Source organism: Periplaneta americana, chromosome 10 (assembly GCF_040183065.1).
Source record: "Periplaneta americana isolate PAMFEO1 chromosome 10, P.americana_PAMFEO1_priV1, whole genome shotgun sequence".
In the NCBI taxonomy this organism is placed as follows: Eukaryota; Metazoa; Arthropoda; class Insecta; order Blattodea; family Blattidae; genus Periplaneta; species Periplaneta americana.
Window position 1 is genome coordinate 11,691,519 of NC_091126.1, and position 25,777 is coordinate 11,717,295.

General features: G+C 33.5%; 1 protein-coding gene across 1 annotated transcript in view; it reads left to right on the top strand.

Moving 5' to 3' along the window:
- Positions 1 to 24,769, top strand: part of Dyrk3 (Dual-specificity tyrosine phosphorylation-regulated kinase 3) — a 41,011-nt gene extending 16,242 nt beyond the window's left edge. Inside the window, exon 2 of the mRNA XM_069836857.1 lies at positions 23,911 to 24,769. Within this exon, the coding sequence (XP_069692958.1) occupies positions 23,911 to 24,648 (738 nt within the window). The 3' untranslated portion in view covers positions 24,649 to 24,769. The remainder of the gene's footprint in view (positions 1 to 23,910) is intronic.
- Positions 24,770 to 25,777: the final 1,008 nt, after the last annotated feature.

Here is a 25,777-nt window from a genome sequence, read left to right on the forward strand (position 1 = left end):
GGCTCACCTTAGTGAGTTTTCTCACTAGTTGCTAGATCAGTATTACATCTGTACCCTACTTATTGGTGGAGCCCAATTTATGCAAAAGAGCCTGAAGGGACCAACTTATATCTTGTAACAAATAATTATGGAACTATTCACAGGAATGTCCTTGAAATTATACTTCACTATGATGATACCTCTGACTGTCTCCATTAGCATGTGATTTCGTTCTTTTGTCCATTGAGCAGGTATTAGGGATAATACTCTCTCAGCACTTCCATTGTGACTTGGGATAAATAAATAGAAATGACATATTTTTAAGAGTTCTGAAAAAGTTTCAGTGCTCGCAGAACTATTGAAATTGAAGAATTTGCATTGTTTATCTAAACTTAAATCTTTGTCAAAATTAACTTGATTGGCATATCTTTGTACATTACAGAATAAAATTGATAAAATAGCTTAGAATCATGAATAGTGACATTTTTAGAGTGTAAGTATTCAATGCATGTCAATAGGTCATCATATTTATGTTTTTATGTGCTCCAGCTTCAACCATTGAAAGCAGTGAAATTCTTTCATAGGTTCTCACAATTTATTTAGATATTCTATGCATAATATCGCACATTAGGCCATTCAGTATTCATAATAATTCTAGTTGAAATCCGAAATGCCGGACATTTCAAATTTCTTTAAAATGTCTGTCAGGCAGGATAAAATGATTAAAAATGAGGACATGTCCTCCTTTTGCCGGACGGATGGTAACCCTAATAAGGAATACCCCAAAAAATTATAGGTTTAAATTACGGTAACTGTAAGTAGTAAAACTAATTATGATTTAAAACTACTTCTTACACCACTAGACGTAATTATTCTACTGACGACATGCATGTGTTAAAGTTGTACGTATACACAAGACGTGAAAGAAAGTTAATTGGAACATGATATTCCTGTGGTATCGGGAAATGACAGCCCAATGGTGGCTTTGTTTTTGAAATAGATGTCTGGGATACTAGGTGACTCGGTTTTTCTGCTTCTTGAAATAACTTTTTTTTAACCTTATTTGATAGGGTGCGTGACGAGAATGCTTGAGATTGTGCGAATGTTTGTCATCCAGGTGAAATGTACAGGTACATGATCAGATAAAAACAGTGCTTCATCTTTGTTCAGTATTACCAGATTGCAATTGTGAAGTTATGGTACAGACACTTAAAAATATAGTAATATTTTAGGGAAATTTTTGATATTCCTTGCATGTGAACGAATGTTTACAGGTAGAATTAAATAATCGGAATTTATTTTATCCTTATGTGTTTTATATTTCTTCTTAGTTTCTAGTTTAAGTACAAAAAAAGTCAGGAATCTGTAAGCACTATAGATAATATAAAAATAATATAATTGAATTTACAATTTAGTACAGACTTACCTTAAGACGTTGGCGAATTTTCTTGAGTGTAGCGGGCATTATAGCATCGTCAATCTCTTCGTCAATTGGTAGGCCCATATTTCCTGAAGAATCGATGTAAATTATAAAAAGTCTCACATAATATTCTCAATCTCAACCTCTTAACTTGACTGAGTAACGACAATGTGATCCGGAACGAAATGAAATTCATATCATGCATCGTTCACGCTGAAAACTTGCGCGTTTTAAAACCTGGTTACAAATAATGTAGTTAAATGTAAATCCACGTTAACCGGAGTTCATTTTTATTGCTATACTGGATATTACAGAATCTATTCTAACTAGGTTTGGTGCAACTAGTCGACAATTGAAATATTCAAACACTCATTATTGAAATCACTTTTACTTTATTTTCATTATTTGAAACTTAAAAAGGCTGCTATTAATAATTGTTTATTGTAAATCTGTGAAAATTATGGGAGTTTTGCGTAACATAATGAGTTTAAGGTAAATTTCATCAAGTAAAAAATTATGGTAGAATCTTATAATTATAACACTGTTTTCCTTCCATACAAAGACTCCTAATTGGCTGCAGGACAAAGAACCTCTTTATGGCGCCAAGAAGTGTTGCCAACTTAACCATTTCATGACTAAATCTAACATGTTTAGGATGACACTCATATAAATATTATATTCAAGAAAAGCTTATAGCATTTTTTGGTTAAATGTTTATTTCTAAAATATCATAAGATAGAAAAGATCATATGAAACCATTTTATTGTCTTATCATGAATGACTTCAAAATTTAATATCGTCTTACTGTTTGATTTTCACACTGCACGGATGTTTTCGGTCTGCTACGCAATCACAGATCACACCACTATAGACGCAACAATCATTCACTCTCTTCTCTGACTCTCGTTTGCTCCACCTCTCTCTCGCTGCTTGCTCAGTGTTTTTGACTTCTTATACGTCCCGCTTAGAGGGATCGAGAAATAAATGCTTATTATCGCCGCGGTCTCATACTTGTATTATTGTTTTTAATTTCTTATGTCGCCGCTCCAATCGCCACAATTTCAATGTTGCAACCAATAAGCTGCTTCCATTATAAAATGACATCTACTTGTCTAATCCACGTGGACTAAAACCGAGGTTGCAATGTCTTGTGTTGAGGACGAACATATTAAGGTATGTGATTAAAAATTATTATTAAAGAATTATCAAGAGTTAAGAATGTGAACGTACTCGTATATGAAATAATACTAATAATAATAATAATAATAATAATAATAATAATAATAATAATAATAATAATAGCCATTTAACAATATAACAAACTAGTGCTTATTCTTATCGAGGAAGTAGATGTGACACCGTGAGGCTTAGAGTGAAATGTACAGAGCAACAATCGGTCAGTAAAATTATGTTTTAAAAGCACACCGATGCCAGCATGTTAAGCATGAGGCTGCGCCGATAATACCATTTAAACTCAGATGAAGATATTGTTTTGATTTACATCTGATAAGATGCTGAAACTGTCCAGGTTTATGCACCAATAGTTTTAAAAAAAATGCATGTTCATGCGCATGCGCACTAATGTTTCTCGTGGAAACGAGCCTGGCGCCATTCAGTAGAACATTCCGTCATTGGACCATTCTCCTTCATCGAGGCGACAATCAAAGGGAATGTGTATCTGAACATGTGCAGAACTTTTGTTGGTGATCAACTCCCCCAGGATCAGTTTTTCAGCAACATGGGGCTCCACCCCATTACTATGGAGCAGTGTGTGGCTTCTTGAATGCAAACTTTCACAATAGGTTTATCGGAAAAGGAGAACCCTTACGTGACCACCTAGGTCACCCGACTTGACGCCCATTTACCTTTTTCTGGGACTTTATGACGAATGTTGTGTACCAATGTGATACAGTTGACACTTTGGAAAAACTGAGACAACACATTATAAATGCAGCTGTGCTAATCACTCCATAAATGTTATGAAACCCTTGGTAGAAGGTTGAGTACCTTTTGGATGTCTTCAGGGTAGCTCAAGGTGCATACGTCGAGTTGCACTGACCATTCTCCGAAACTCGGAGAAGTTATGTTATAAAACCATTATTTATACTTCAAAATAGCACTTATTTCTCAATCCCTCTAAGCGGGACACAATGTAGGGTATTTGAACACAAATGCAAAAGTGCATTCTTTAAGGAAAGTTAATAAAAGAAATATACTGTTGTAATATTATGAATACATAATTCAAATTGTTCAATTTTGTGCATGTAACACTTAAGAATTATGTGTTCTGGTATAAATAATTTTGTTTAAAGTTTATATGCAATAATGCTTTCGGTACTTGTTTGACAACTATTTCAGCAGTAGGAAAGCTTAACTTAAAGAGAATGAAAGTAAAGGTGCTTAGTACTAAGGCCGTGTCTCAAAGCTACATTTTCAGCTGAAGTGAACTAGATTGTTGACTAAAGAGCAGGATGTGACGTCAGAAGTTATGATCCAAAGCTACATAGTACATAGCAACCAAGTTCGTAGTAGCTAGTAAACGAAAATGCTTGCTTGATTGTTGACTTGTTCACTAAACAAACATGGATGCCTCATCAGCAATTGGGGTTATTAAATCTTAAAATACTTTGCAAGTGAAATAATGTAAATATAATGTAGAATAACACGTTAACTTTGAACACTGACATTGTTAGTACCTTCTGTACAATGGTTTAAACATTATTGCAATATATTAATCTCTTATTTCTCTACATAACTCGTAATGAAACTGCATTAGGACACTGCCTTCTCAATTCAGTGCTGCACCGTGATATCATGGTTTTTAGAAAAATAGTCTATGAAGAAGGCCGTGTTTCAAGCATACATTTCCAAAGCTCCCTAGTGAGTAGTTTACAAGTCACCTAGTTGGTAGTCACTAGTGTGTAGTATGGACTTGAGCTTTGAGACACGGCCTAAATATTAATATTTTGGGCAGGTCTCAGACGTTATAAAAATTGTTGTGTGGACTATAGGTTTGCCAGATTTTAAAAATATCAAAGACGGACATTTTACTGCAGTTGTTATGCAATCGACATAATAATAATAATAATAATAATAATAATAATAATAATAATAATAATGATAATAATATATTACAGTGTAGCCTATGTATGTGTAAGATAATTAAAGAATTACTTTTCCAACATTTTAATGAATATCTATTATTACATTTGTTATAATTTACAATATTGTGTCATGTAATGCAACAATTTAATAGACTCTATGAAATGAAACAAAACTATATTTTCGTTAAGTAACATTTAGATTAACATGTAAACATAAAAATACGAACTTAAAACTGTAGGAGAGTATTTCCTTAAATCTGCACACTCCTCAATTCTAAAGATGGTGCGTGGTGCATTTGTTCTGTGCCGTCCGCGAATTTCAATTCTGCTTAGGAATAGGTAATATCCGAAAAAAAAATATACAAATATGGATTGTATAGCACATTATCTACATGTTATGAAAATGCTGAACTCCAGTAACTGTGACGCATGAGAAGATCTCAACTCTGCAGTGAATGCTAAATGTTTATTAAAATATATTATTTTAATCAAAGGAAAACAAAAGAATAGGGGGCGCAACAAGTTCATATTGGGAAGATAGGAGGAAGGTGATTTAAAATTGACATTTTCTCTATTTGAGTTGTACAGTGTTTTGAATTACAACAATTGTAGAAAATGAGATACCTTTCTAAATACTGGGAGACTTAATTCTGATTAGTGAAATATGTTACTAGTTAGCAATGTCTGCAATGGAGCAGGAAAGGAACTGGCCAACCTACCCCATTATCTCTTGGCTTAGTTACCTAGTGAGTGTTGTCTTACTGGTGTCACTTATGAGGTTTCAACCTGTCTATGGACAGGTGACTAAACAACAAGCAAGGTTGCCAGACGTCTTGGATTTCTTAGGATTGTTCTCGATTTTAATGTGTGTCCAGTGTCCTAGGTTGACTTACATTTGTTCCAGAATGGAAAAAAAAAAAAAAAAAGTACATTTCTAACAATTGTTTTTAAAATTCCTTCTTCATTTTTTAAGACAATGCCCAACCTTTGTTCAGTGCCGTCATTAATGCCACCTGGCGCCTTCAAAGGAAATTTCATAATGTAGGAAAAATGTAACAAAATTAAAAGTTGGAGCCCTGTATAATTAGTTGAAATGCATAAAACGAATAAATGCAGTTGTATTACAAATTGAATTAATTCAACTGTGTAGTAACGTTAAGGTAGGAAAGCAGTATCATCACCTGTGCGGGATTCCTGATGAGAGAATCTGACAGCCCTGACAACAACCCTGTTAGGAGTTATTGGCAGATTGTTCGCAACCACCATCACAAAATATTACATAATGTGAAGTACAAATGGGTGTATTGCATTATAGTTTTTAGATTAAATTTACCACGAAGAAATACTCCCAATTTTTTAAGTGTATAAAACACGCCATTAAAATTGTGGACTAGGAATAAAAATACGGTACTCTTTCATTTCTCACTGGAAGAAAGAACTGTGAATTTGTGGAAGTACGGTTGTTGTAGAACATACTGAAATTAGAAGAGATTACCCGAGTGTGTATGGTTCAGAATAGACAATGAAGTGAATGAATTCTAACAAATCTATTTAAAATGTCCCTTTATAACTTTATTTACAAACATGGAGCAGTATTTGAACATCGGTTGCATGTAGTTTTATTTATTTAAATTCCAAGCACAAAACTCATAAAAAATTACGAGCTTACAGGAAAGAAACGGTTGTGCAGACCAAGGAAGAGATGACATTAGAGTAGAACAGATCTGTTGGCCTAAATTTCATGAAAGAAAGACAGTGATGAAATTCAAGTGATGTGGTACTCACTCTGAGCCCAGAAATAGCCCAATAATATATCAGTCTGAGAATATTTTGTATTTTCGAATTTACATATATTTGTTTTCCCTGGCTGTTGCGGTATTCACTCCACTTGTATCTCAATTGTATGTGTGCATTTTGTAATGTATGTAGTTTTACGATTTTTTTCTTTGATGTAATAGAATGTTTTGCCAACAGTAATTCTGCATATTATATTTTTTTAATCTTTTGTTTGAATTCCTAGCTATACCAATATGTCTTACACTACGAAAGAGGCTATCAACCTTACGAAACCTCTATGTTCCATATGGAAGTTATATTAAGAAAAATCAATAATCAATGTTGGAAACAAAGACGAATGCCACTTTTTTTTATTGTGCGAGATTTACTCCGATTCTTCATTGCCAACATAATGTCGTCATGAACTACGAACAAGATGTTTAAATAATTCATCTGAAATTCATTGTACATTACATGCTGTGTCATTGAATTACAATTTCTTATTACGCATATTATGCAGCAATTAGTTTTACTACTTTTTTAAAAGGAAACTTTGCCAAATTATTTGCGATCACTTTCTTCCATTTCCCTTCAATTACAGAATTACAATGTTATAAGCGTTGGGTACACTACCTACTCTATCTGTGCCCCAGGGATCTCTGATATAGCGACGCTGATATAACCTCTGCAGTTGCGAGCGTCGTTAAATAAACCATAACATAACATTTAAACATCTCTGTTATACAAAACTGTGAAAGCTCTCACTATCAACAGTTCTCCTAAGCGCTTATTAATCAGTACACCTTGAGAGTTTAATTTTATTAAACTTGCCCGATTATTGTCACGTAACACCTACGTAATGGCAATTATTACCGTACTCGTAGTCCTAACGGGTTGTATGATTACTTCCAATTAACATTACTGTACTTTGTATGTAATATAAAGTCTATCAGAAAATCAATGGAGGAGACTATTTTGGGTGTCATTGTTTAGTGCAATTTTGATAGACTTCACGTAATCTTACGTTACTTTTGGAATAAAAAAATATATGCCATATTTCATGTTGATACCTCTCCAAGTGAATTGACATGTAAATAATGAATATGAACAAATTCCGTGAAGTAGAGTGAGGGAAAAATCTATACACATATATGGTTGAATGTAAGAGAAGGCCTTAAGGCCTTAACTCTGCCAGGTAAAATAAAATAAAATAAATTATTATGATTATTATTATTATTATTATTACTATTATTATACATATGCACAGAGGCCTTTTTGGCACTTTTTGCAGCATAATTCTTTTTTATATCGTACCTATCACATTTGTATGTTATAGAATTTGGAAGTTAGTATACATTGAAAGAGCAAATTGGATAAATTAAGTAGGCCACTTATTTAAGGAATTTTCATGCAATTTTTAATTCATGTATTCATATATTGCGTATTGCAGACATACGTGTTAAGACAATACTGTAATAGATAATCTAACTTATTTTTTATTGCACAAATTTGCCATGTATTGTGCTCATCGGATAGGCTTGTAATATAAATATTATTTGCTTGCATTAAAATGAATAAATACCTATTTGATTCAGATGTTTAAAATACAGGGGTCTTCTCGTGTGAAATGTAGTTAAATTGTGCGTGTGTATGTATCGGAATTTAGATCAAAACCTTAGCTGAGATGTACTAGTGCATGTGTGCTTGCATCTATGAGGGAGGGAGTGGCAGAAATAAATAAATGTATGCATGACTTCAGCATATTGAGTATTACTGATTCACATCGTTACTGATGTTACTGTCAGTTCCAGCTTCATTATGTATGATATGCTGTCTTTTACATCACACACACTCATCCGTATTGAGTTATTGAGAGAGTTAATTATGTTACAATTCTGAAATACATTATAATGATAAATATGGATGACATGGTGTGCACATATTCATGCATATTATTTAATTAATCTCTCTAACGTGCTGACAAATTTGTATACCGGTATTAAAAAGTAGGAGACTGTGTTAACCTTCTTGACACAGTTTAGATTAAGATTTCTAGGTCCACTTCTACGTCAGAAATAATCAATGATCATAATCGTATTACCATAGTTGTATAGTATTGGATCTAGTAGAAGCAAATGTGAATAATTTTGAAGTCAAAGAGGAATGCGTGTTTCAGTATTTGCACCACTGACAATGTTTTAAAATTCTTACATGCACATTCAGGTGTCTACTATGCTTAAGTACCAAATGCACTTAATGAATAGTGTTTTATTTAACGACACAATTACAGAAACTGTATGGCACCACAGTAAGTTTATTCCATAATGTTGGAGATTGAAACGAAGACAATCATATCTTACTCTACTCTCTATTCTATTCCTTCTCTGTTCTCTTGAATATTGTATGTGAATAGAAACTACTTGATAAGCGGGAAGTTCAAATCATTCATCATGACCTATTGATTATGTTAAGCAGTGTTCCATATCATGCAACAGAATTGTGAAAGGGAAACTGAAAACTAGACATAACCAAGTATATTCTGTTGTCCTGTAGGTAAACAGTTTTTTAGTTATATGGCATGTAGCTAGATAAAAAAATCTTTGTCATTGCAGACTCTCAGTTTGGTCAAGAAAACGTGATACAGTGATGTTTTAATTCAGAAGAATAATATCTTATGATGAGTTGCCAGACCTAACGCGTTGCAAATATTTAATGGAATGTGTTCCACTGTATTTATTCTTATTTTTATTTTCTAAATCGTGTTTATTTATCACTTAACGCCAATATGTATCCCACTGTGTTGTTTTTTTATTATCAATCTATTTTTTTTGTGTACATTTTATTCGATTGTCGGTTTCTGGTTTAATTATGTAAATCCTACTTAATTGTAATCTAATACTAATATGTATACTAATGTGTTTATTTTTATTTTTACTGTGTACATTTTTTTATTGAATTATCGGCTTCTGTTTTTATGTGATTCGTATTTGATTCTAACAACATTAATATGTATTCCACTATGTTTATTTTTATTTTATGAGGTAAATTTTTATGTAACTACCTCTTTTGATCTCATTATGTACCTAAATTGTATCAGTTTGTAATTACTTAATTCCGATCCAGTTTTATGTTCAACTATGTAAGCAAGTTTTAATCCTGGTTGAGTGTAAGAGTGTAAGAGAAGGCCTTACAGCCTTAACTCTGCCAGGTTAAATAAAGCCATTATTATTATTATTATTATTATTATTATTATTATTATTATTATTATTATTATTATAAAATCCGTGGTGCGATGCCCATGAAGGGCCAAGGCCGACCAGCCAACTGCTGGCCTCACATCCACATGCTTCAGCAGAGATGAACGATCGTTTAACCAGAATGGTGGTATCCTGTGGTTAGCACGACGATTCACCCAATTTTATAGCTGGTTTTCGTAACTGGATCACTACCTATTGTACCTGCCAAAATTCATCACGATGCTGAGTGGGCACCAGTGGCCACTGGCCGAAATTTCATGAGAAAAATTTTTTTCCTTGAATCGAACCAGCGTGTATTCCATAACACAAGTCCAGCAGGCATGATGTCATAGATCATGATGCTGCTCTATAATACATAATTTGACACATTACACTTCCCAAATCTATCACAATGCTGGGTAGGCAACAGTCCCGTACACTGGCCCAAATTTTGTGAGAAAATTCCTTCCATGAGGGCTCGAACCAGTGCTCATTCTGTAATGTGAGTCCAAGCATGATATCTTAGACCACAATGCTATGGCGTGGGGGGGTTGTGTGTGTGTGTGTGTGTGTGCGTGCGTGCGCGCGCGCGTGTGTATTTTTTTCTTTCATACCTGTTTGTTTGCTTTGTCTTATTCTTAATAGTTGTCTACAAAAAGTATTCTCTTCAAAGAGTGTTCTGTGATCATCATTTTCTTTCACATTCTTGCTCTGGACATTCGGTTAATTTGTTGATGCCAGTATTTTGACACTTGTGTTTATATTCCAGTATTTGTTACATTTAAAATTTGTGTAAAATGCCATAATTTCTTCTCTATCCCACATAGTTTACTCAACTGTTCAGCACTTGAATTTTTTACGTTTCTTGTTGGCAATTCTTGCTATTAGATTACAAATTATATTGCGTACGCAACAATAGCAATTGTTGGAAAATATTGATAAAATAGAAAATTATGAGCTGGAAATATTGTACTATTTTGTGTTACATGCTACAGATATGTATATTAGTAAATAAAAGTACAGTACTTTGATTGATTAAATCATTCAGGTTATTTTGTATTTATGACATCATCAAATGCAAAAAAAGGTAATGTGTTTTTTCCTCTTTTTCATTTCGCACATTTGAAGGTGAAAGTAAGGTGTCTTGAATTTTCACTTTTTAAATATGGCAGCCCTAAAATACAACTTCTATATTCACAGAAAATAGTTCACAAAATATCTATCCTCTTGAACGTTTTGCTTTCATAGTGTTTGCTTTATAAGTAAATCATATACATAATTAGAATGATATTTTGAAGAACTTGTATACTTTGTTCTATCAGTTTTGAATACTGATTTTCGTAAATGGCAAAGTAATTGTAGAATTGATTACAAAATATTGGAGAGCTGTATCATGAAAAATTCGTGAATAACAACTTAGGTACATATGAACAAGGTATATGGTTTATAATAGAAATCGGTTCTCATACTTTTTGGGTTACAAAAATGTATTTTGCGTGCAGTGTAGAAAATGATTTATTTTCATTTATGGTTGCACAGTAATTTGTCATTCATGTGCCTTGTAAATTTTAGTTGAAGAAAGTAAAGCCCTAACAGAGAAGTCTTATTGATAACATGATAAAGGGGTGAATTATTGCAAAGTACATGAAACATATGAAGGGAAATATACATTGTGTCACTTTCTTGACGCCAAATTTTGTTATTTAATATACTGTACTGATCTCATTATTGAAGTAATATTGTAGTAATAAATATACAATCCAACAAGGTTTGCCAGCATGTTCGGATGGTCATTCTAAGCAAGAAATCATAATACACCATAGATTGGTTTGGCTTCATTCCCAGGATTCATTCATTTAGTGTTCTGCCTAAGGGCAGGTCTTTCACTGCAAACCCATCTTTCTCCAATCTTTCCAATTTTCTGCCTTCCTCTTCGTTTCCTCATATATTCATATAATATCTTAATCTCGTTTATGATCTGATATCTTCTTCTACCCCGAACTCTTCTCCCTTCACCATTCCTTCCACTGCATCCTTCAGTAGGGAGTTTCTTCTCAGCCAGTGACTCATTTAATTCCCTTTCCTCTTTCTGATCAGTTTCAGCTTCATTCTTTCTTCACCCACTCTTTGCAACACAGCTTCATTTCTTATTCTGTCTGTCCACTTCACACGTTCCATTCTTCTCCATATCCACATTTCAAATGCTTCTATTCGCTTCTCTTCACTTCGTCGTAATGTCCATGTTCCTGCCTCATACAATGCCACACTCCATACAAAGCACTTCACTAGTCTCTTCCTCCAGAGGTCCGCAGAAAATGCTCCTTTTTCTATTAAAAGCTTCCTTGGCCATTGCTATCCTCCTTTTGACTTTCTGGCAGCAGCTCATGTTACTGCTTATAGTATACCCCAAGTATTTGAAGCTGTCCACTTGCTCTACTGCCTCATTTAGAATTCGCAAGTTTATCTTCTGTATTTTTCTTCCTATGACCATGCTCTTCGTCTTATTTGCATTAATCTTCATCCCATACTGCTCACAGCTGTCATTTAGCTCCAGTAGAATATCTTTTATCATCATTTCCTCTTCTGCTAACAATGCTATATTAGCAGCAAACCTTGGGCACTTTATTCTTCTTCCTCCTACTATAACTCCTCCCATATTCCCAGGATATGGATTGAAATATCATAGCACTGCACCACACTGCAGTTATTGGACGAATATGTGAACTCCAGTGAGGTCTGTCAATTGTCTGTCTGTGCTAATTGTCAATAGAGGGTGCATTAGTGTAACTGGCATCATTGTGATAGGCCAGGATAACATACGTGAATAACGTTAATCTTCAGTTTGTGTGAGTGAGGCATGAATGAAAAGGTGGTGAAAAAACACACAAAGAGTATGTCAGTGTATTCCTCATTTGAATAAATTCCAGGTATTTAGCACTGATACAAACTGAAGAGTGGTGTTACATCTGTTATCACAGCCAGTAACACTGACATCAGTTACTGTGTATAATGCATCCTTTGTCATTACATAATAGAAACAAGGGCATTTCAACTTTTTGGACGATATCTCTAGTGCATTTTCATTTGAATCCATATCTTGGGAATAAAGTCAAATCAATTTATGGTGTATTATGAAATTTTGCTTAGAATGATCATCTGAACATGCTTGCAAAGATTACCGGTTTCATGACAGAATACACTGTACAGTATATTGGAAATATTTCTTACCTTTACTATTGACAAGACGTTTTTGTGAATTAAAAGTTCCTTTCTGTATCTGGCTGATTATGTTTGAGATTGTACTACTTTTCCCCCAAGTATTCTTCGTATTACAGCATGTTTTTGACATAAGCATTGCATTATTATAACTTTGGCAGCATTTTAACAAGGGAAAAGTCAACATACAATACATTAAATACATGTACAGACACACACACAAATTTGGTCTGTCCATCTGGTATTCATTTTCTCTCTTCACTAGTACAGTCTTATTTAGTGGAAGAGGCTGAGCACCTGTTAGCCACGTTAATCAGATTAATAGACTGAAAACTCGAAATACCTTAGTTTCGTTGGAAGTAAGTAATAGTTTATTTAAACTTTTAATTTTTTCATTTCATCCATTGCATGGGACATTACTGGAACCTCAACTGCAAAGTCATATGACAGCATTGTGGCTGTGGTTGCTGTGATAGCTGGCCTACTCAGACATTACTGTAATGTGACGTGGAATGTGCATGTGTGTGCAGAGAGAGAGAGAGAGAGGAGTAGATAGGAGTAGGAGTGTATCATCTTTCTGTTAACCATATGAAACTAAATTAATGCTATAGTGCATACATTTTATCTTTCCATGCTCTAGGATGTAGAGCAGATGTGCAGTGCACAGCACAGCTACATGCATGCGAGCGCGGAAAGATAAGTATGTGCTGTATTATGGACATTTACATAGGTGTATTAAATGGCAACATAAAAAGCTTTTATGAAGGCTTTTCAAATAATCCTCTTAGAAAGATCGACTTAGGGTGCATGTAAATTATTTGTTGCGAGAAACAAATGTAAATTCCGAAAGTTCATTCGTAACTTATTCTACACAAAAAATAAAGTTATAAAAAGATCTATCTGTATTCTCACTCTTACAGACGTGGACAAATTATTAACAAAAATTGACGATTTTTATGATAATTCTGTTTACAAAATTTGACTTTTCAATTTAGACTACAGCTGACAATTTTGCATATTTCCATCATTACAGAAGACAGAAATATGCAAAAATGTCAACTGTAGTTTAAATTGAAGAGTCGAGTTTTGTAAAGATATATAATCAAAATCTTCAATTTTGATAATAATTTGTAAATTAGCAAAAATGTCAACTGCATTGAAGAGTCAAATTTTGTAAAAATATAAAACAAAAATCTTCAGTTTTGCTAATAATTTGGAAATATCGAAAATGTCAGCTGTAGTCCAAATTGAAAAATCGAATTTTGCAAAAATATACAATAAAAACCTTCAATTTTGCTAATAATTTGTAAATATGCAAAAATATGAAATGTAGTCCACATTGAGGAGTTAAATTTTGAAAAAATATACAATACAAATCTTCAATTTTGCTAATAATTTGGAAATACACAAAAATGTTAACTGTAGTCTAAATTGAAGAATCATATTTTGTAAAAATATGTAATAAAAATCTTCAATTTTGCTAATAATTTGTCCACGTCTGTATTTTTGTATCGACTCATTACTTCTTTAATTTTGCAATTAGTTTAAATGAATATCTCCAAGATATATTCTTCTGTCTGATGTTCTTGATTAGAGATAGAACTATGTAAAAATGGTTTTATTTTGAAATTGTCCCTTTTAGAAGTATCGGTTTCTACTCTTATGCTTCTCACTTAAAAAAATTCAAATAGAAAAATAGATATTTTCACTATATTACCATGATGAACTGAACTGTGAAACAAGTGTATAGCATAGTTTGCTATTTTTTCAGAGGAAAATGACTCCCTTCCTCTCTCTCTCTCTCTCTCTCTCTCTCTTTCTCTGTCTGAAAGATTAAAGTTTTATCTGAAATTTTTGGCAAAAAAAAAAAAAGCTAAAATCATGGAAAAAAATCACATATGCAAATTTTAATTAATATATTTCCATACAAAAAATAAATTAAATAATATTCTCAGATTATCTACTACCAGTATACTAAGTTACTTAATATTTTACCTAAAGGGAAATTAATGTAATGGGTATTCATTATGAATTTCCAGTCAGATTGTCTACAGTAATGAACAGATATCTGTAAGCTGTTTCTGAAGTCTTTCCAGATCACAAAACAAACAACCAAATCTTCCTTTGCAATCAACAACTGCTACTATCACAACTTCTCTATCACGTCCACATGATGTTTGTATTTTCATTGTACAATCTTCTTTGAAGCAATTTTACTTTCATTCACTTTGTGATAAACTCGTTTACATAAAAGCACAATCAAATCATCCTCAAAGAAAACTAATCATAAACCTGTCTTCAGATCCACTAATTATTGCAGAAATCTGAATCTGAATCCCTGAAATTATTCTTGTTCTTTGTTGGCTACTTGTTAAATACACCCGTAAATATTTTAGTATTTTTAAGACACTAACGCAGCACTCTTTTGGTGAGCTATGGACTAAGGTTTGAATAGTAATAATGATGATGATGATAATAACAATAATAATAATAGTAATAATAATAACAACAATAATTGTATGCGAAAGTATACGTGTTCACAAATTTATTTCTTAAAAATGCCAGAGAGGGGAGAATAAAATTATAATTCGTGACTGGGATGAATAGGTTATGAGCAGAGGGGCGTTTGGTTCGTTTGACAGAGGGGAACAAACCCCATCCTCCTACAAACTGCACCCATTATGAAATTAATAATTGTGATGGTGGTAGAGTAGGCCTAGCTTCGTTCTGTACTGCAGTAAATCATTAATGACAATCTGTGTATTTATGTCTGTATCTAATTCCTTTTATACTTGTGTCAGTGTGTAATGTATATACTGTCTTATTCGTCACTAATTTTATGTACAGATCCCAAGTAAATAGTCATTTTGTGCTGCATTTATCTAACAGTCTCAAAATACAATGCCACATTCTTCTTGGTTGTAAAAATTATTTCATGTAAATTTTTCCTGGATAGTTTTATCTTCCTTCAGTAGGGACTAGGTGTATATTCCTTGTCTTGTGTTTTTCCTGTGTTGTCAGCATTGACCTTGCACCATGCTGATCATATGACCAGAGTCTCCCACTACTTGTGAATGTCTAGTGTTGGTTCACAAATCTCACAAGAGTGAGGATGGAATGGGCCAGAAGGCCCAATAGCCCCACTCTTTGAAGTAGATGATGCTACCTGGTTAACTAGTAAGTATTAAATAGGAACAAAATTGGTTCAGTACTCATAAAATAACTGAAAGGACTCTACACAAGCAATATGCCAGAAAACACTTTTCTGGTATAATTCATGCAAAAAATCTCGCAATCGATTACCTACCCCTCAGTACTGCAATATTGCGTATTTGTGTTACAAAACCGTAATAATACAACAAATGTTTGCTCTGTAGCAGATATGTTTTTGGAGGCCTCTTATTCTTGTTTAATTTAAAGAATTTCTAGAATAGTACTGAAGAGTGGAAAACCAGACTTCAAAATATTACCTTAATTTTTCCTACAGATTTTTTATGCATTGAGAGAAAAATGGTGACAATTTTTCGTTGTGACCCACTGTGTTTGCATATATTATTGAATTGTACAACAAATTAACATCACAGTTTATTAGCTGGTATAGAGAACCCTTAAAGAGGTATTGCATACTTCTTGCAAGTGCTTTACCTCTTATGCGTCCCAGGCTGTAGCATAGTGATCTGAGGCATTATGTCTGGATTCACGTTATGGAATGAGTCCTGGTTCCTGTCTTGAGGAAGGAAATTTGTCACGAAATTTTGGTCAGTCGTTGGGACCGGTGTCCACTGAACGTCGTGATGAATTTGGAGAGCTACAATTGGTAGTGAAATCCAGTTTGGAAAACCAGCTATAATGGGTTGAGGATTATCATGATAACCACACAATATCGCGTTCTGTTTGGATGATAGTTCACCTCTGCTGCGGAATGTGAACATAAGGTGTGCAGTCAGCTGGTCAGCCTTGGTCCTTCATAGCTACAGATTATATTATCTCTTATTCATTTATCAAGTCATGAATTGCCTCTGATTGAGGTTCTGGCTGATATGTACATCTATTATCAGGCAGTACATCTCACTTGACGATATATGTCAGAGGAAGAACAATTGTTTGTATGCATCTGAAGTCTGATTAGCGTAATATGTAGCTAATCGGCGATGTATGCAGTGGAGGGGGGAAGGAACTGACCACTCTACTCCATTATCTCCTGGCGTAGTTGCCTCATAAGTGATGCCTTGTTGGTATCACTTGTGAGGTTCAGATCTGTCTTCGGACAGTTGACTAAACAACAACAGCAATTCATGGATTACAGTAAAACTTAATTTCTGTATTTTTAAGGGAGTCTGAAGGAAAGATCACATGAGTTAGAAAGACGTAAAACTGAAATACTTAACATTTAATAATATCTGAAGTAGCATTTCTGTAACATGTGATTATTTTACAAAAAAGTAATTTTGGACTGCTTGCTCCTAAGTAATAAACCATGCCCTCGAATTGTGATAACTGTTCCATAATTTGTTCGGTTACATGATGATATGTTACGAAACATTTCACTGTTTTTAAAGCAGTAACAGAGTCATGGAAGGACAAAAGATTGTTGGAGGCAAGCATCAGCAGCTTCGAATTTTCAGGAATTTCAAACCAGGACGTGTCTTAATGAACACATACCATATTGTCGTGTTGTTATATTTTCACAGCAAACGTAATTTCAAGAAAAGAATATTTAAAATGTATAAATGATGTTCTGTTTCTTTTGGGAAATGTAGAAAGTAAACAAAAAACGTGTATCAGAAATAATTTAACATGGAAAATATAGGAATTTTGTTGGGACTTGAGAAAAAATAAAACAAATAAGTGCGAAAAACACATGCGAAACATATAAAATAATTTTTCCTGTATGTAGACGGTACTGTGATGCTTTGAAAAACTTCATTTTTTTTTCTCTGACTACTTACAGCTTAATTTCTTAAATTACTCAAGAAAATACTGTTATGTTTATGGGAGAATTTAACAGGAAATAAGCACATGAAATGATACAATTTGCATTCGATCAATAATGGTATCTAATTTGTAAACTTGGACAAATGTGGCATAGAATGGCTATTCATTCAAAATCCGTCTTGCCTGTTTTCCCTCTCCTCGACTCACTCATTCCAGGTTAAAAATGTAGGGTAGTGTATAGCATGAAAGCTCGGTTCTAGTTCTAAGATGATTAGGTGACTTTATTACTAGCCTATGTGTACATCTTGGTTAATTGTCATCAAAATACACTTCTGCATGGCCAAAGCAGGCTGTCGTACCGTAGTAGTTAAGCACTATATTTTTAATTAATTAATTAATTAACTAGTGGACTTACTCGTGTTAATTATGTAAGTTTGTGCGGCTTACAGCTGTTTCGGTGCTTCACACACCATCCTCAGAGCCTACTAGATCTCGGCGTCATCTTGAACTTCTCTGCCTGTTATGTGGGTGCGTTTGATTGTTGAAAGGTGTTGAAAAGTGGAGTCGAATAGTGTGTGTGTACTGAAATTGATCTGTGTGTTGAGAATTTGATTGGGGTGTGTTTTAGTTTATATTTTTTCTTAACTGAAGGTGTTTATTTAAAGTCAGTGTAAGTTTGGTGTACTTCTGATGAGTTTGCAAACAAAAAAAATTTGAAAGGAGGTGATTGAGGACATTAGTCACAGTATACTTGGAATTGTAGTGATACACGGATGATATGTCCACAGACAAAATGTCAATTTTTTTGTGTCCACACTCCATATGTCCAGTTTCTTCTGTCCTTTACATTAAAGTCCATTAATTTATAGGTCCAGTTATTTAAAGTCCACTACATTACAGGTCCATTTGTAGTTATGTCCACAGATAGTTCGTCCATAATTTAAAGATCCACATCTGAAGTAATAACCAATTTGAAAAATCATCAGTCTGCTTTTAATATGATGTAAATAATACAGTCAACCAGATGTACATTATTTTAGAATTTTAATACTACATAATAACTGTAATTGTAGCATATGTTAATTCAGTTATAAAAATAACATTAATTTGCTTCATTATCATTGTCATCATAAGGAAGTTCTTCTGCATACAGTTTTAACCGATAACTAATGCCTCTAAGATATCTGTCAACGTCACCGTTTTCTCTATATACATGGTAATTCCGCACCATTTCTTCAATATGTCTTGAATTTAAAACATAGGACTTCTTTATGCCATATGACCTGCCATTAGGCCTAATTGATTTATTAATAACTGATTGTCATTTTGATCCTTCTGCAAGTTTTCGATGAACTTCCATATGTTAGTACCATACATATAATTTACGAGTAATGGGATAACAGCTAAATTAATGGAATAGCCTTCCGCTTTCTTGCCAAACATCCCACTGAGGAATTTAAGAGACAAGTAGGGTGATACAGTTGTGGCTTAGATTTCACACTGTTAAAACATAATACAACATTGCCTGCATTTATTATGTAAAGTAGGCTACACAAAATTTAACTGTCGGCAAAATAACAAAGGCAGTAGGTATGTAACTTAAGTTCTTGTTTGATTATAGTGTGAAGTTAATAACGGAAAACATGTAGTTCACATAATCTAAAATCTGTATTATAACCTTTCTTAACAGAACAGTTAATGACGGAAAATCTGTGCTGCACATAATCTAAAATATGTATTATAACCCTTCTTACCAGAACAGTTAATGAAGGAAAATGTGTGCTGCACATAATCTAAAATCTTCATTATAACAGTTCTTAACAGAACAATTAATGAAGGAAAATCTAAAATCTGTATTACAACACTTCTTAACAGAACAGTTAATGACGGAAAATGTGTGCTGCACATAATGTAAAATCTGTATTATAACACTTCTTAACAGAACAGTTAATGACGGAAAATGTGTGCTGCACATAATCTAAAATCTGTATTATAACACTTCTTAACAGAACAGTTAATGAAGGAAAATGTGTGCTGCACATAATCTAAAATCTGTATTATAACACTTCTTAACAGAACAGTTAATGACGGAAAATGTGTGCTGCACATAATCTAAAATCTGTATTATAACACTTCTTAACAGAACAGTTAATGAAGGAATATGTGTGCTGCACATAATCTAAAATCTGCATTATAACCGTTCTTAACAACAATTAATGATGGAAAAGTGCCACACATAATCTTAAATCTGTATTATAAGTGCTTCTTAAGCGAATAAAATAACTTATTGATGTTTGACACATTATTATTATTATTATTATTATTATTATTATTATTATTATTATTATTATTGGTACTATTATTTGCAACTGCAGTAACTTTTTAGGTATCAGTACCTAAAACAGTATTTCAGTGCCTACTTATGATCAATTTGAGGTGTCTAAAAGTTGGGTAATGGCCTAAATGTCCGACGTCTAGTTATAATGTAGTATATAAAATATAATATATGTTTTTTTCAGGAATCAATATGGCATTAATTTTTTTTTTTTATCGTTTGAGCAGACTTGACGTACCTATCTTGTGCTATAAATTTGCGAGAACACTGTATGTGATAGGAAGAGAATGAGACTATATCTCACTCATTCTTCTGACGGAGCTATCTTATGGCAACAGTGTACCAGTGAGACTAATGCTTTTTTCTTAAGCTGGAATTCCCTGTAACAGCACGGCACTCTCTTTGTGATAACCATATCAAACTGCCATCATACTCATACTGTGGATTCACAGCATGATGGTTGACACACAATTGAATTCACATTGCTACTTGTGGGATAACCATACATTACAGTGCCATCTAGTGATGTGACCACATACTATGGATGCCATACAACATACATCTCGTGATACCACTGGTTGAACTTGAGAAAAAAAAATAGTTACAATAACTTATGCCCCAATCCTTGTATATTGTACATTGTAACCAAAATTGTGCTGTAACATTATCTTTTTTTAAATCTTTGAATTAGCCAGGTTATGATTTGGATATATTTTCTTTGCCACTTGCCACTACTGCTGATATTGTGAAATTTCCATTGTAATGTTTTATAAATTCGATATAATATTAAAAAATTAAGAAATAATATTTTGTGTTCTAAACTAAAGTGTTTATACATCTTGATTACACAACTTTTAACACTATATCACTTCGGAAAAGTATTATGTTTCTTTCACATGTTAAATTTTATACTGTATTACCTTGTTAATATATTTCGGCCTGCTATTGGCCATCTTCCCACCCAGCATCGTGACGCACTTGGGGAGCTACGATAGGTAGTGAAATCCGGTTGCGAATGCCAGCTATAACGGCTGGGGGGATCATCGTGCTAACCACACGATACCTCCATTCTGGTTGGATGATCGTCCACCTCTGCTTTGGCATGTGGGCGTGAGGCCAGCAGCCAGCTGGTCGGTCTAGGCCCTTCACGGGCTGTAGCACCACGGATTATTATTTATATTATTGGCCATCTTCAGAACTAAAGATGGCCAGTATCTTCAGAACTGAAGATGGCCAGTATCTTCAGAACTGAAGATGGCCAGTAGCAGGCCAAAACATGTTGACAAGGTAATATAAAATTTAACACGTGAGAGAAACATAATACGTTTTTCTAAAGCATTTAATAGAAATATAAATAAATAAATACATAATTAAATAAATAAATGTATTGGGATTAATTAGGACCTACTTAAGTAAATAATACAAATCTTTGGAACTAAATAGAAAGTAAATGGTAAATAAAGCACGTGAAATGGATTCTTTTCATATGTAAATAGAATGTTTCAGTTTCTGTCCAGACAGTGAAATAAATTTTTTATTTATATGTGAAGCTTGGCATTAAATTACTGAGCAGGGGAAGTATTGCCTCGTACAAAGGGTGTGAAGATTGTAATAAGTGTATGTATCTATATATATTAATGAAATACTTCCAAATTTAAGAGGATTGCAATTTCATTTTACTCGTAATTAAGTTCTTGTTCCAAATTTTTAAATCCTCTTTTTGTGCTACATTGCTAGAACTGCAATTTCTCAACATTTACGATATGCAGTAGGTATAATAAATAAAATTGATATGATATAGCCTACTTTTTGTGTCGGAAGATGTAAATGTCGTACATTTGGGTTTTTATTACAGGAATCTACATTGATTTTACACTTATGTGCTTGTGCTTAGTAGCCCATTTCAGTTTTGGCTTGTATTTTTAAATACAGTAATTATCAATTTTTTATTTTAATCTAATTTTAATTTAAATTGGTTTTAATAGATCTGTTACACTGTTACATATCCTAGATTTTAAAAGGTTTTTCAGTACTTTTAAGACAACTGTTTTTAATAAACTGCAACAATTAAAAATATAAACTCAATGCATACTTAGTGAGCTTGTTAGGTATGAATATTTTGAAGCCACATCGCCCTCTGATGGCCATAAGTCGTTGATCTTATAGTGTTAAGTGAACTGTGAACAAAATGCTTTTGAAAATTTTCTACAGAAATTTCAGACACATCCTTAATGACAGAAAGTTTATAATTTTTCTTCCATTAATCACGGTCATTAATATTGTAAAATTTCAAACAGCATAGCAAGAATCGAAATCTACTATAAGAAATTGTCACATAAATTAGCCTCTGTTCCTATTTCTTTTGTGTCCCATATACTAGTATTCATGAATATTACCTCTGTCAGAATTTGTAACACCAGTTAGATGCAGAATTTCAGTCGTCAATTTGGCATCTCTGTGACGTTTGAAGTTTCCTTTCATTTGCTCAATTTTGATGTTTGTTGAAGCAGTAATTATTCTTGCAATTGAATCACCAAGGAATAAATTGAAACAATGTATAAAAATCTTTGCCGATTTCGCATTTTTGGCCCTATAAAATGCAAAATGATATGAGTTTGTGTTCCTGGTTGGAAGTTCTTTACTCCATTTCATTAAGTCTTTACCAGCATAGTAATCATTTTCACCCTCTTCATCTTCGATTTCTCTTTCACCATCATTGTCTTGATTGTGTCATCATCAGTTTCTTGTTCTTGTTCATCACACTCAACTAGCCATTGCAGTGCTTGTCTTCCAGTCATATTTAACTTAATATAATACAGTAACACAAGTAACAAACGTCAAATTGTGATAAGTGCATTCGGAAAATAATACTGTTTATTGTAGCCCATAAGAATACTTGATCAAGATTGAAGCTGTAACAGCACTCATGCACTGTTACTGTTGTATGGAAAAGATACATAAAAGAAAAATACTGCCACAGATTTGCTATGACATCATTCCAGTAGCCTACGCAAGTACTGAAGTATTAATTGTAAATTGTGAAGCCTAATGCAAATATACTGGCGTTATGCCAGGTCAGATACATGTAACTTATGATGCAAAATTCTACAAAGATTATTTATAGTACACATCCACTAAAAATCATTTGTTAAATAATTTTTCCCATGTTTATAACGCTGTTCTTCAAGAATCAGTCTTGAACACTTAGCCTTATATATGGATTTCCTATATTGTGACAGAAAATAGAATGGGGCAAAAGTGTTTTACATGAATTGCACCATGAATGTTCAATCACTATTATCTTAGGAAAATTAGCAGCTAAATAGATAGTAAGAGATATTATATATATTAGCATTACTTTTAATAGTAGCATTAGCAGTAATGGAATGCATCTTCCATACACTTTGAGTCTGACATGCAATAAATATCAGTGAGAAATGTTAAAATACAAAGTGTTCAAAATGTTCCATTCTGTCTAATGGTTTTTAATATTCTGTTTCTTGACAATGTAATGAAATATTGCTAGTGCATGTTACATTTGATGCCATTGTGGTAAATTGATTACAACAAAGCAAACTGAAAGGATAGAAAGTAGTGAACATTTTAATTTTTTATTAGATATTAGATGGCATTGTATTTGAGTAGCCTATAACATACAGATTCAATATTAAGAGTTTGCGACGTTTTCTTAAATTAAATATTTGAATATTTGTGCAGACATATTTCTTGTTGACATCTTATGGTTCAGGTATGTCACTATAATACTAAAAATGGTTACAAATTTATGCAACATAATATAATCCAGTATTTCTGTGGTTTGATGAATACGAGTGCTTTATAAAATATATAGTTTCTATTAAATGATGATAATAAGATTTACAAACATTAACAAAGTTATTGCTGTTTCAGGTTATCGATTTTGGGTCCAGTTGTTACGAACACCAGCGTGTTTACACATACATCCAATCCCGGTTTTATCGTGCTCCAGAAGTGATTCTAGGAGCACGTTATGGTATGCCAATTGACATGTGGAGTTTGGGCTGTATTTTGGCAGAATTGCTAACTGGGTTTCCACTACTACCTGGTGAAGATGAAGGGGACCAGCTAGCCTGTATCATCGAATTACTGGGTATGCCACCACAGAAACTTTTGGATCTGTCAAAGCGTTCAAAAAACTTCATCAGTTCCAAGGGATATCCACGTTACTGCAGTGCTACCACTCTTCCTGATGGAACAACAGTGTTGGGTGGGGGGATGTCTCGGAGAGGTAAAACACGGGGGCCTCCAGGTTCCAAAGAGCTAAGACGAGCCCTCAAAGGCTGTGATGACCCTCTGTTTTTGGATTTTATACGACGGTGTTTAGAGTGGGATCCAGACGCGAGGATGACACCTGCTGCAGCCTTGAGACACGCTTGGCTTAGGAGACGACTTCCAAGGCCTCCTGCAGACAAGAGCGATACTCAGTCTTCTGGTCTTCGAACATCATCCTCATCATCTAGAAATTCAAGCAAAACGACCACCATCGGAAGTGGTGGCTTAAGCACCAACAAACTTAGAGTTCAGCTTTCTGATGATAGAGCAAGCACAGTTCATTCACGACATTCACATCACTCAACCAAATTACCTCAGATCCCCACCAACACGTAACCGCTCGCTCTGCTTCCAGATATGTTTAATTATGCCGTGTTGTAAAGTGTTTTGAAGGGTGTGGTTGAAAGGTTGTGTGCATTTGATCAGAGGTGGCCAAACACAGCTCCAGAATAATTATAATTAATAAAGAAATATTTATGAAATTCCTTGAAAACTTCGTGCTTCTCGCTTTAAATACCGTTACTTGATATGATTGTAGATCATTGTATTTGCCGTGCAAATGGGTATCTATAATTTTGTTCACATATTTTCTATTATATTCACAAATCTGTTATCTTTTATTTGCATCTTATTAAACAGATCGTTTTATGTTGACCACTATCGAAGTCATTATAAGTAGATTATATATATAAAAAAAATGATATGAACCATGACTCACTCAAATGTAGGAGATGTGAACTGTTGCAGCTGATAAAACTGTGATACCAAAACGTAATGGAAAATAATTGCAACACACAGACTTCCAACCTCAGTGTTGAGCTCTGGTTCAGAAATTTAGATCAAGAACTACTGCTCTGCAACGATCACAGCTGCGGAAAGTGGCAGTTAAATTCTGTGATAATTTTCACTCATGACATTTTCCACTCAATCACTTTCTGTGATCAAAGTAATATAGCTCATTTGGTATTAGTGCATTTATATCTCATACACATTAGGTCATTAAGTGGAAAGAGCATATTGTTTTATAGCCTACCAGTATCCTGTAGAATGTCTTAAATACCTTAACATAAATTATAGTTTGATATTCAATTTAAATAGTAAACAATATATATGAGCATTTAAATAGTACATACAGTAATACAGTAGAAAACTGGTGTAATATTTTTTCCCACAAAAATATTTTTGGCAACACCCATGATACAAGGAGTATGTAGGCCTGTCAGATTTGCACTTAATGCGACCCATACACTGCCATTTTCTCAACATATTACATTGGGTATTACCTCAGTAAATGACGATTCTGTAGTCTAAGAATTAGGTTACACAACTACCTAATTAGTGTCTTGTATTATTAGATTTCAGTATCTACGATGGGCTAATCACGACCAACTTAATTTGTATAAGAAATGCGAGTTTTGATAGATGACAAAGGCTATGATCGTTAATATACAGTAGAACTTGGTTA